The sequence below is a fragment of the Cydia amplana genome, chromosome 3 (genome assembly GCF_948474715.1).
Source record: "Cydia amplana chromosome 3, ilCydAmpl1.1, whole genome shotgun sequence".
NCBI classification, from domain to species: Eukaryota; Metazoa; Arthropoda; class Insecta; order Lepidoptera; family Tortricidae; genus Cydia; species Cydia amplana.
In genome coordinates this window covers 14,275,551-14,289,226 of record NC_086071.1, presented here as the reverse complement: position 1 = coordinate 14,289,226, position 13,676 = coordinate 14,275,551, and the positions used below count along the sequence as shown (strand labels likewise).

General features: G+C 42.5%; 2 protein-coding genes across 2 annotated transcripts; one reads left to right on the top strand and one right to left on the bottom strand.

The window, feature by feature from the left end:
- Nucleotides 1–1,402: 1,402 nt before the first annotated feature.
- Nucleotides 1,403–9,719, bottom strand: LOC134662957 (uncharacterized). Its single transcript, XM_063519260.1, has 10 exons — nt 9,524–9,719; nt 8,984–9,104; nt 8,378–8,566; nt 7,671–7,819; nt 6,965–7,137; nt 6,475–6,614; nt 5,979–6,153; nt 4,688–4,795; nt 2,710–2,827; nt 1,403–1,766 (listed from the first exon to the last, which is right to left on the bottom strand). The coding sequence occupies exons 1-10, from the start codon at nt 9,661–9,663 to the stop codon at nt 1,457–1,459; spliced, it is 1,623 nt and encodes a 540-aa protein (XP_063375330.1). The 5' UTR covers nt 9,664–9,719; the 3' UTR covers nt 1,403–1,456.
- A 1,498-nt stretch (nt 9,720–11,217) lies between these two features.
- Nucleotides 11,218–12,914, top strand: LOC134662955 (thymidylate synthase). Its single transcript, XM_063519259.1, has 5 exons — nt 11,218–11,407; nt 11,497–11,754; nt 11,833–11,953; nt 12,109–12,334; nt 12,638–12,914. Exons 1-5 carry the CDS (start codon nt 11,332–11,334, stop codon nt 12,845–12,847), a joined length of 891 nt encoding a protein of 296 aa, XP_063375329.1. The 5' UTR covers nt 11,218–11,331; the 3' UTR covers nt 12,848–12,914.
- The last annotated feature ends 762 nt before the right edge of the window (nt 12,915–13,676 follow it).

Here is a 13,676-nt window from a genome sequence, read left to right as displayed (position 1 = left end):
AAGCACTTTGTAGTTATTTAGTACTATGTACACGACCACTACCTGCAGTGTCTAGGAGCCCGAATCTGCCTAGCTAGTGACATGAGTTTCTTGAATTTCCCGCGAATAGAGAAATCTATCGATAATGAGACCTATTGATGAGAAAGTAGGTACAGTCAAAAGCAGAAGTTGATAAGCGGGCGAGGTGTTCAAAATTACCTTAACACGCTCTTATTCTCTTAACAATAAAGTCGCGTCAATTAAGATTATTTTGAACTCCTCGCCCGCTTACCTAGCAACTTCTGCTGTTGACTGTACTACCGACTCAGTCCGACTCGGTACTCTCGACTCAACAGACTCGACTCGACTCGGTGATCACTGAACACCCATTTCAGTCTCGAACTACAGGCAGTATGGGTGCAATGGTACACTTTATTCTCGGTAAAACCCCTGATAATACCTACACGACGACACCGAAGGAGGTGTTAAATTGGGGTCAGAGTTTACCCTATATAGGGGTCACTATCTATACTCGATAAAAACTAGTTAACTCCATCATATTTAATCAAACATTCACAATAACAATGGACAAAAAAGAAGTCTTCAAAAACAAATATTCAACATCAATGAACTATGAAGGGATCTCATAGAGCACACTTTAAATGCTGATATTCTCATGTAGGTACCTACAATCTGACAACTACCTCCTACTAAAACTGTAGTTTTCATACTGAATTCTTACAAGAGTTAATCAAGATCAAATGCCATGAAAAAACATACACGAAAATTAGACTATTGCAAGGGCAGCCTCTGACTGACCAAAACCTACAAGTTAAAGTTACAGACCGTGTGTTTAAAGCCCTACAAATTACCATTTCTTACCGATTGCTTTTCAGACATGGACGGAATTAAACCATTTTCCTCAAGAATTATTTCATTCGCCTGGCTCGATAGGTACCACGACTTCCGGTTTGAAAGTCACATACCTAAGTACCCTACCGCCTCAAGAGTCTTGAGTCAAGACTCAAGAGACAAGAGTGTTACGGACGTTAACATCGGGAAGATAAACCTTTATACCATTAATTATTACAATTCACTAATCTATTCAGTTTATTTAAATAACGTAGGTATTAAGCACGTTTTAGAATCAAAATCGATAAGTCTGAGGTTTTTACATGCATTCTTTAATTAGGTATCATACATGCAGGGCCAGATCTAGGGTAGAGCGAGTGGAGCGGCCGCTCTAGGCGCCAAATGGTAGGGGGGCGCCAAAATGGCAAATACTGTGAAAAAAAAACATCTTGAAAAAACGGACGGGTAACTACAGAACCTTATACTGAGCATGGAGCGCCAAAACTTAATCTCGCTCTACCCTGATCGAGAACTCGGGCCGGCGCTGCATACATGTCACATTAGATTCGCTATTCAAGCCGTGACAATAACGAAAACTGTAATTCTAAAATCCCTCTATTGTAAATTAGGGTTGCGATTGAATGCCCATAGCAATAATGTTTTTAAACAGCACGTCGACTTCGAGCCTGGGGTCTGGCCTGGGGCCGCGGGGCTCCCGGCTGGAGTCTCCAGAGCCGCTCCACGCGTCACACTCGCTCGGGGCTCGCATGTCGAACCTCCCGGCTGACGAGGACGGTATATTTGTACTACACAACTCCTTCGAAGCCTCTTCTTGCAGCCTTTCCAAGGTCTCCTTTTCTATTTGTTCCAGGCGATCCATCGCGGTGCTAGCATCCGCTTGTGGTCGTGCTTTAAAGTCGATCTCGATGTCGATGCTAAAACAAAAATGTGTAGGTAAATTAAATGAAATCTTTATTTCAGGCAACTAGTACCTTAAAAGTAGCATACTTATTATAAAAATATAAACTAAACACTAAAAATCACTTTAAGATTGCGATGCAATACGCAACCCGCAGTGTCAGGGAGCCGGCCGCGGAACCGCCGAAACTTGACACGCTTCGGCCAAAACGTCGCTAGATGTTCAGTCGGAGCGCTCAGCACAAACGAATTAAAATTCGCATTGTGTCGAGATTCCAACTTCGCAACCCTCAGGATGAATCCGGTCTTTGCTTACAAATGTAAACAGTGTTGTGTTTCAGTGTTCTAACCTTTTCGACGCCGTGTCAAACACAAAAGCTGTCACGCTGACGCCACGTCACCGAAGTGTCAAAACTGAAATTGTACTTTATGCATATGCACGTAGGTCTATGTTGCTCTGTGGTCTGTGATCGATTAATCGGTCTTTGGCGTTGAACCTACGGTGCGGATGTGTCGGTCATTGGCGTCCAAAAGGTTACACACACCGTTAGAGGTTTTTCAGTCCAACATCCTCATGATGGTATTGTGGTATACCTATTGCAGAATAAATTCATTGTTTTTAATGTAAACAAGTTACCTACTTAAATACGCACACGCACGCACATCCATGTTTACTCATCTTTGTTCACTCAGTCCGAAAGTCAAGTACCTACTTAAATAAGCAGTAAGAGATGAGAGAAACCGTTTAAGTACACAGTAAGAAAATACCACCAGTCCACGTGTAAATAGTACCTACATCGTGACGTAACGTAACGTTGAGAAATCGAGTTACCTACCATCGGTGACCTTCGTGATGGGCTTTCATGTCTCATTATGTCATTATAAAAGGTCGGAAACGTTGACCAGTATTGATCACAGATGATTTTTCCATTACAAGGCCAACAGGCGTTCAAAACTAACCCGGTAAGGTTCCGGAACTGAGCCCAATCCTCCACGCACGGTGCGCGGGGTATCTCCTTCGCGACAGCGCGCATCGCGTTTTCGACACTCTCGCTCACCAACAGCTTCTCTTCTTCTTCTGAAATTTTCAATCATTAGGTATAAAGACATTACAGTAGGAACATGCTAAGGGTTTATTCATAAATTACGTCATTTCAAATTGGGGGGGGGGGGGGTGAATGGACATCATCGGATGATGGTAGCCTGACGTAGGAGGAAACGGGGTCATTCGAAGCATGATTTTTTGGATAATTTTAATCGATGACGTAATTTATGGACAGCCCCTAAGTCTGCACCGACTCAGACGCGGCAAATTGTGGAAAGCCATAATTAACGTCATATTATCATAAGAAAAAATGTTTTGTCTTCACTTTGTCATCGCAAGTTGGTTCGACTCATTCTTTCACATTTGTGTACAGAAACAGGTAAAAGTGCAGAGGCCCTACCGCGAAAAACGAAAATCTAAATTATATATGATGACTGGTCTGGCCTAGTGGGTAGTGACTCTGGCTGCCTGTGAAGCCGCGGTCCTGGGTTTGAAACTTCGAATCCCGTTCAGGGCATTTATTTGTGTGATGAGCTCAGATATTTGTTCCTAAGTCTTGGGTGTTTTCTATGTATTTGTTTTTTATATATCGTTGTCTGAGAACCCACAACCAGAGTTGCCAACCGTACTGTATTATATAGTATTGTACTATATTTTGGCTCTCTGTACTAGGTATATAACTTTTGGAAAAATATATAGTACGCTAAAATACTATATTTCCGATTAAACGTATAATTATTACACTTATGTTTAGTATTTTATCTAAAAGTAGTATAAGTATTTTTTGAAATGTACTATATTTTTGATGCCTTATTCTGGAAAATACTATATTCCACCAAAAAATTGTTGGCAACCCTACCCACAACAAGAGCCTTCTTGAGCGTACTGTGGGACTTCAGTCAATCTAGAATGTCCTATATATGCGAGCTCTATCCCTCCAATATGCGAGAGCGGTAGAGAGACAGAAAAGGAAACTTCGATTTTCGTCTTTTGCGGTAGCTAGGCCCTCAGTTTGCAACGTTAAAATTAAAGTGTCAATTTCGTTTACACTGTAGATTTTACACTACATCGATATCATTGTCTACAAGCTAGTGAACTTGGCCGAATCTAGCCATGCGTAACATAGGTAAGGTAAGTAGCGTTCGCATCCTGTTATACCAACTAAAATTTGTACTTTACTAATTCCCCTACCTGAGAAACTGAGCTATTAATCAACTAAATTTACATTGCATTACCTTGGCAATAGGTAATAGGTATGGTCGTTATGTCAGGTAAACCTGTAGGGAGTCGTGTAGGTAATACACAGGAGAATATGCGCTATAGGTAATTGTTGAACGTACTTAACGTTCTCCCCTGCCTGAGGGAAACACATTATCTTCCTCTCTATCGCTTCAATATGCAAGAGCGATAGCAAATTTTTGATTTTTAGGGTTCCGTACCCAAAGGGTAAAAACGGGACCCTATTACTAAACGGGACCCTATTACTAAGACTCCGCTGTCTGTCCGTCCGTCCGTCCATCCGTCTGTCACCAGGCTGTATCTCACGAACCGTGATAGCTGAATTGAAAATGACAGTTGAAATTTTCACAGATGATGTATTTCTGTTGCCGCTATAACAACAAATACTAAAAACAGAATAAAATAAAGATTTAAATGGGGCTCCCATACAACAAACGTGATTTTTGACCGAAGTTAAGCAACGTCGGGCGGGGTCAGAACTTGGATGGGTGAACGTTTTTTTGCTTGTTTTGCTCTATTTTTTGTTGATGGTGCGGAACCCTCCGTGCGCGAGTCCGACTCGCACTTGGCCGGTTTTTAGATGTTAGCAGTAGGTATATAGGTATAAAATGGGCACTGGCCCATGGAAGGGTTGCTTATATAGTGCTTATTTACCCAAACGCGTCTGCTGAGCTGACTGCGGGCGCCGCAGGGCCCTCGCTATGTTCCCACACACTGGGTGCTGCGAAGTCAATCTGCTACCACTGTTGCGCCACTCCTCATCTGTGGCAACAAAATAACATTTACTTATTTATCTTTTTGATAAACAACACTGTTCGAGCAAAAACCTATTCCATTAAGGGGTTAATTCAAAGGTAGATCTATGCTTTCCCAGGACACTTTCTGCTAAGAGGAACAGAGAGGAATAGGTATAAGTTATTTCCCTTAGCGGCAAAATATCACAAAGATTCCGGCGAAAGGATAGATCTAATAACCGGTTATTAAGGGGCCCCTTAAGGCAAATAAAAAGTCCTTTGCGTAGAGCCTTAAAAAACACCCAGTTAAAATAGACGAGACGTGTTATTTTAATTTAACGTATGATCATATGACCCAAAAGCTTGAACTAGATGAACTCTTGCGACACTATTGACGCGAAAATTACGCACTTTTGTAATTTCACTTAATATTTATCCTCTTCCGGCTAACCGCTCAGCGTACAAAAAAATGTAAAGTTCCTAAACTTGTTATGTTAAACACACTCGGTCGTCACCGGTCATATAACTGCGCCATATACAAGTAGGAGCGTGTTACCCATGAGTCGCCACACTCGTGTCCTTACTTTTTTTTCTCATTTGCCATTTTGGCACCCCCCTTGCCATCCGGCCCCTAGAGCGGCCGCTCCACTCGCTCTACCCTAGATCCGGCCCTGAGGGCCTACCGCGAACCACGTTCGACGTGTTGCCTCTCTGTCGCACATGTAAATTCATACGTAAGTGTGATAGGGAGGCAACACGTCGAACGTGGTTCGCGGTAGGCTCACTGAGCCTACTCGGCGCTCGCTCTCCCGCATCGGGAGCGCGGTACTGGGCTGCGGCGGGAGTTGCACGTCGCGCGGCCTCGCTCCGACACACTCGGTCGTCGCCGGTCATATAACTGCACCATATACATATACAGTAGAAGCGTGTTACCCATGAGCGTATTCAGCGAGGGTAGCCTGCTAGCCAGCGAGAGCGCGTTGCTGGGCCTCGGCGGGAGTTGCACGCGCGGCCTCGCGCGCATACACTCGGTCGTCGCCGGTCATATAAGGTCACCCTATTTACCCATGAGCGTGTTCAGCACATGTAGCCTGCTCGGCGCTCGCTCTCCCGCATCGAGAACGCATTGCTGGGCCACGGCGGGAGATGCACGCGTGGCCTCGCTCCCACACACTCGGTCGTCGCCGGTTATATAAGTTCACCCTATTTACCCATGAGCGTGTTCAGCGCATGTAGCCTGCTCGGCGCTCGCTCACGCGTCGAGTGCGCGGTGCTGGGCCGCGGCGGGAGTAGCACGCGCGGCCTCGCTCCCACACACTCGGTCGTGGCCGGTCTTCGACGGGAGACACGCAATGGGCTAACAACATCGACATCAGCTTCTAGGCTCTGTGACAGATAAAGACAACAATTCTCGCTTTTGTCCGAAGCTCTTCGGACAGGTAAGCCAAAGGCTCCAGATTAAGGGTTATTACCTACTTATAGTACTTATGTAGGTACTATTTCACCACCTTATTTAAAAAACATGTTCTTAGCAGCCAATTTATAATACTTAGGTGCCTAATACAAAACTATAAAACTCTATGAAATGATAGTGATAGACACAGCGTTTCTAGAATATATATAGTAAAATTAAGCGATACACTTTTAAGTCTAAATTGTTAATTACTTACAAAGGAAGCGATCCATATAACTGAATGAAGTGTGTACCTCTAGTTGTGAATGTGACGGTCCAGGTTGCGGTTCCAGAGACACGTCAGGAGTCATGGAGGCGGCCGTGGTGTCCACCTCGCATTCGCTCTCCGAGTCCGAACTCAACGTGGGGTTCAACTCTGCTGCGTGAGCATCCTCTGCCAAATATAAATAAAACAGACTTACATACTTAGGAGAGTCGTTTTAGCGACTTCTACTTGGGCAGCAGCTAATTGTTCATAATACAGAAGAATACCTACTATGAGGCAGATCTAGTCAACTCCTCAAGTACTTACTTAGTCATCAACATCTCTGTCATCAGATTATTAGGTAACTCTTACAACGTAACCCTTACTGTGTATCATATGTGTCACATAGACTATAATCTATATCATGGAGGAACATGGGAAATTCTGCTTCGATCCTTGCGCGATAGCGTCCGTTAGTAAGGGTATCTCGCAAACTATTAAGAGGCACAGAATCACACAAACTCTGGCTAAGTACTAACCATCATCGGCGTGCATCGGACGGTCGTCTAGATACTGCAGTCTGGGTAGAGCGGTCTCGACCCGCGCGCGGTAGTCCTCCGCGTCCGCCAGCGGGGTGCCTCGCAGCGTCAAGTTGCGCAAGGAATCACACACACCCAACGTCCAGAGCCGACTTGACTCTGCTATCGGGTTGCTAAGAAAAATACGTGATAGTTTGTAGGTAGGTCTACGCTTACATCTAAAAACTTAAGTCGATTGTTGGTAGGTATAGTAGGGTTAATCACAAAGGTTGCAACTATTAACTAATAACTACCTACTATACTACAGATCTTCAATACAATTTGGAGCTGATTTACAAACCCTACTGCTGGCTGCTGGCATATACATAAAAAAAAAATTTTAAGTAGGTACGCATTTTAAGGTCTGTAATCTAGATAAAAGCATTAGGTACAAAAGTTTCTTTCTTTGGTTTCTAAAATCTTCACAACTGAAAGCAAAAAACCGAGGAAACCATTTTTCAAATAAGTATTTGTCTCGGCCAAGACATCCAGTCTATCCCGTACTCTCTACTCTCTGAACTTTTCGATTTATAGCAGTATATGTTAGCAAAATTTTGTAGGACTGCTATAATATTAGCTATTGCTCCAGGATGATATGACAAAATTGAGTAAATTGAAAAATTTTGATAACATATACTTAACCATATTTTTTACATTATGTACTGACTTTGCTAAGTTCAACGTATGCAATTTCTGAAGACCGGCCAAGGGTTGTATGTCGCGCAGCCGGTTACCGGCCGCGTGGAGCTCCCGCAGGGCGCCCAGGCCCCACACCCCGTCGAGGCTCGTCAGACCGCAGCGATTTATGCTCAAGATCTAAAGCAAACATCACAAAAATAACAGATATTGTCAGTAGAACAAGGCGGCAAATTTGAAAAATGTAGGCGCGAAGGGATATCGTCCCATAGAAAATTTGAATTCCGCGCCTTTTTTTACTGACACGATTTGCTTGACCAGCTATACTTATTACTGGGTAGGTATAGGTAGGTACTCTGGGTCGGTGCCTGTCGGTGATATACGGCAAATGATGATGATGGAATTTCCTTTTGCAGACTTGCTCCTTTTGACTCACAGATTAATTTAGGAAGGGGAGCCAATCGAATTTATGATGCAAAATTTTACTTCAGGGGGACTTATTGGCTCCCCTTCCTAAATCAATATGTGAGTCAAAAGGAGCAACTCTGCAAAAGGAAATTCCATCATCATCATTTGCCGTATAATTAAATCTACACCATGCATCAGGGAATATACATATACTTTAGGCTTACCGCGAGACTTTCTAACGCCCTTGCTTGTTTTAGTGATAATCAGATAACGAAATTGCGATTTTCGGCGTTCGCGGTAGGCCCCTTTAACCTGACAGCTTCACAGAACCTTTAAACGCGCAAGTCCGATGCCAAGGTCGCGCAACGTCGCGACGGCGCTCCCGTCAAGCGTGAGCTCGCGCAGCCTCGGCGCCAGCACGGGCAGCCGCCGCAGCCCGACCTGCTCCGCGATCACGCGCAGCTTCGCCTCGCGGATGCGGAGAACTTCCTCGTCGGTCTGAGCGCCGCTCGATTGTTTCTGGTCGAACAGATATTTTAAAGCAATAAGGGAAACTGCTGTGGCGAGGTGATCAGCTTGGCAAATCTTACCCCTTAGGAATTCAAAATAGAGTAGTAAATATATACCTAGGTAGGTAGCCCAAAGTGTATGTTTGAAACTACGCTTCTGCTTCACAGGCGACATTTGAAACTATAATAACGTTAGTTTAGACAACACAATTGTTGAAAGCATAATGTGAGATATACTTTCGACTATATAGTCGGGTCGAAAAAAAAGACACCACCCACCAATAACTCGATGAGCGTGAGATCCCGCGGTATCACGATGCGCCTGTAGCCCGCGCAGCGATCCAGCTCTTCCACTCAAAGCAGCTGCTGGAGTTAAATGGAACCAGCAGATAATATATTTTTCTGTGACGACAGTGACACTACTCACCAACAGCTCGATGAGCGTGAGATCCCGCGGTATCACGATGCGCCGGTAGCCGGGCAGACGGCGCTCCAGCTCGTCCTGTCCCGGTGGCTGCTCGGGCTCGGGAGGCGGCATAGCCAGCGCCCTGATGTGTATAAACACTGAGTAATAGTTTCACTGTGAGTGTAAATCTTAGTTGATTTCAAATTGCGAAAGCAGACAAATCCGGCGTGCAAAAACAAAGTGGAGGCGGGTCAAAAAGTTTGGAGACCCCTGTTCTAAGGGTGCAATGGGGATAGCCAGATGCCGGCCCGAGCCACACTCGCGTCTTTTAAAACTTTTTTTTTCTCATTTGCCACTTTGGCGCCCCCCTTGCCATCCGGCGCCTAGAGCGGCCGCTCCACTCGCTCTACCCTAGATCCGGCCCTGGGGATAGCAGTGTAGTAGGTACATACGAATATTACTAAAGGGGTGGGTTGGGATTCTGTTTAAAAAACAACTTATACGACGCCACGCCGGCGAAGTCGCAGGCAGATAGGTAATAGTATAATATAAGATAGGTACCTAAACAAAGGTGTCGGTCGCAAATTATGTGGCTCGGGAGTACTTGTACTTGATATTTCTGAAGGCGACGGCGATGGCCCGACACTCGGCGTCTGGGGAGCGCTGCCAAGTTCCACGCACGGAGCTTCCTGGCCAGGCATCGTGACTGGCCGAATCACTGATGACTACTCCATAAAACTTCCAAAAAAAGTTAAGGTTTCACTATCCTTTTTCGGGACACTTTTCTTCGGGACAGAGAAAGGTGATAGCAAGAATTAAAGCAAGCAGAAAGCGTCCGGCGAAAGGATACGTACATGTAAATAACTCCTTAAATTATTACTTATTGCAGGTACGGAAGTTTAACCAATACAATAAAAAAGTTGCATTGTGTATAGAAGAATTCAAAGGGGAGATAAGAATTTGAGAGCGGAGGGCGGAGGTAGGTACACTCACTCACGCACATTACGACTGAAGTTTATATACCTATATAGAGCAGATATTTGTTGCTAGAGTGCATGATTGTGTGTCCTTGGGATCATGTAGCCCCCCTATAATGATATTATTGGGGAAGGCGTGGCTGGAAGCCACTGGGACGCTTCGTTATTCCACCGGGCATGACCTCAGTCTGTCTAATAGATACACAGATACTACATTATGCACCTTACATACACTAGATAGTGACTAAACCAAAGGATTCTTCATTAGTACCTAGGTCATAAAATTGCGACTGAAATAATTATGACTATGCCATAAATATCCTTACCGTCGAATATCCTGATAATAAATGTGTTTTTAACGTTATGTTCTGCAAATTATTCAAGGAAAATTATTTATTCTCTATTCAATTGATTTTATTTACAAATATGATGTCCAATAATAATCCGTTGCCATAGTGACAAACAGAGAATAATACTCCAATCAAGTAAGGTCATAAATAGGTATAGTTTGTCAAACCAATACTACTCTTTGATAAATACTCTAATCGAGTAAGGTCATAAAACAGGAATGTCGTCGGCCTAAGTCGCAAACCTCCATCAAACCTCGGAACTCCTCCGAGGGAGTTACGAGGTTTGTGACTAGAAGTTTAAAGTATTGTTGTCCAAGGTAGCAATTACTAATTTCCTTGAAATGGAGTTACGAGGTTTGAGACTTAGGCCGACGATGTATAGGTATCAAAGCATAGATGGTAGTATCAAAGAATACAATACTCACTAGGATAGGTATTAAATACCTATACATATACTTAATAAAATATGTAAAGCTCAAAAGTATAACTATTTAATAGTCAGTTTAGACTCGCGGCTCGCGGCTCGGCTCGCCGCGCGTCTCGTGGCTCGCCTCGACACACTCGCGTTCGGCTTATCATTCGGTTATAAACCTTATGCCGTGCCGTTAGTGTTTAAATTATATAAGCTCGATGAGCTTGCGAGCCACGAGACGAGCCGCGAGCCCACCGCTCACACTCGCGTCTCGTGGCGCGGCTCGCGGCTCGTCTAGTGGCTCGCGCGAGAGTCTAAACGGCTATTACATACCCGCGATTACCTTAACTTGCGCTGGATGCGTGCACTATGTGCAAGAAATTGGCTACAATGCAATATCAAAACGCGTGTTCAATAAAAAAAACTGTCACTGTCAGTACTGTCACAAGTGTCACATGAACTTTTGGCGCGAATTGTCGACGTATTGTCAAGTGTTTTTACATTAATTTCTTATTATTACATATTTAGTCTATAGTTGAACTGAATTCTCACTGAAACTAAGTTATTTTAGTTTCTGCAAGATTTATTACTTTCAAAATCACTTAGATATCTGATCATCTAGTGAAAGTCATGGCGACCAACGGCTTCACTGATCACCACGATGAGTATCAGTATCTTAAGCTCGTTAAGCAAATTATAGACACAGGTATGAATTACGAATCTTTACATCTTAACATGTAACGTAATTGTCCAAGATCTATGTCAGCTACACTACATACATCTGTTTTATTACAGGCGACAAAAGAGTCGACAGAACTGGCGTCGGCACTTTGTCCATTTTTGGGGCAATGCAAAGATATTCACTTAGAAACAATACTTTGCCCCTTTTGACCACGAAGCGAGTTTTTACTAGAGGAGTTCTGGAAGAACTGCTATGGATGATCTCTGGGTCAACTGATGCCAAGGTCTTAGCCTCTAAAGGTGTCCATATTTGGGATGCTAATGGCTCAAGAGCTTTTCTAGATAATCTGGGCTTTACAGATAGAGAAGAAGGTATTAACTATGTGTAATTCAATAATATTTGCTGTGTTCCTAGATTACCCTGTCAGTAATCATTGTTTTTTTCTGCAGGAGACCTAGGTCCAGTGTATGGATTTCAATGGAGACACAGTGGTGCTCAATATATTGATGCTAAAACTGATTACAGTGGGCAAGGAATTGACCAGCTCCAAAACATTATTGACAGTATAAAGTATGTTGTTAATTTTTACCACATAAATCATGGACATTTATAGATGTCACCATTTATTTGGAAGTAAAAATAAAAATATGTGACTTGTAGAAATAGAAAAGCCAGAGAAAGATAAGTTTTAATATATTCAAAAACATGTGTTAAATAATTTTCAGGAAAAATCCTGCAGACAGAAGGATGCTGATGTGTGCTTGGAATCCTTCAGATTTGGGTAAAATGGCCCTCCCGCCGTGCCACTGCTTGGCCCAGTTCCATGTAGCCAGTGGCAGGCTGTCCTGTCTCTTGTACCAAAGGAGTGCCGACATGGGCCTTGGAGTGCCCTTCAACATTGCCAGCTATGCCTTCTTGACCCATATGATTGCTCACATTACAGGTCTTGAGGTAAGAATTGATTTTCCTGTCATCTCGGTTCTTCAAAAACTACTTTATGAACACTTTTAATATTTAATAGTTGTGAAGTGAACCTCTTATAGTTCTTCTGTTTAGTAAATGATCTCTGGTAAATGATTTATTATTTTACTATGAATATGACAATAGTTATATGAGATTGGTGTGAGATGTTCATTGTTCATAGTCATCACTTTGCTCAAGGGGCAGTCAAATCCTCCAAGCTGGTTCCATTTCACCACCTTGAGCCGCCCCCCATGCTAGCCATAGTAAACAGTTCAATATTTTGTTTTGCAGGCTGGAGAATTTGTGCACACAACTGGTGACACTCATGTTTACCTGAATCACATTGAGCCTCTCAAAGTACAACTGGAAAGGCAACCCAAACCATTCCCAACTTTAGAGTTTGCACGCAAAGTAGATTCCATCAATGACTTTAAATATGAAGATTTCATCATTAAAGGTTACAGTCCACATCCGAAGATTGATATGCAGATGGCAGTTTAAGCAGTAATTTTTGGGTATGATATTAAAAATACTAGATATGACCATAAGTATTATTAAAAATGTAAGTATTAATAAAGTAATCTAAAATCATTTATTGCTTTCAAATTGTACTCTTCACTTACATATTTTACAACTACAAATAAAACCCCAATTTTATTTTACTAAATGGCAATGCAATTTATAAATAAAAAAATAAGTGATGCTACTAAAATAAACACTTCATTACAATGTCTTGTAAATTTTTCATTAATATCTAACAAATTCATATTTTTGTTGTCTTACAGCTATTCAACAATTGGCTACATGCATATATTTTATAATGTTTGTTCAATGAACTGTGTTGTTGAACAACATAAAATTAATCGTGTTTGTAACATGATCGTAAAGTATTTCAACATAATTTTTATCGTTTATGTATATTAAACACTTGACAGATTCTTAATGTTATATTGAGAAAGAGAAATACGGCAACAATATACATAAACGCATTTTTATGGCGTAAATATTAAAACTTATTTTTCATGATTCTTTTGCATACATTTCGTCGCAGCCGTGTATTGTGACGTCACAGGGCGCGCGCTTTTTGTATGGGGCAATTTTACTCGCGGTGCACGCGCCATATTTATTTTCTCAATTTGGAAGTTTCTGGCGTACAATAAAATAGCAGGTGTATTAGAAACATTAGAATCTCAAGAAAAGTAGAACTGACATCTAGCCAAAAATTCATGCATGAAGCTAATTGGAGGTGTATATACAATGTATATTACTTAGTTCGGGTGCTTGAGATCCCACTAGCGAAACATACCTTCGTAAAATTATCTACTTACAT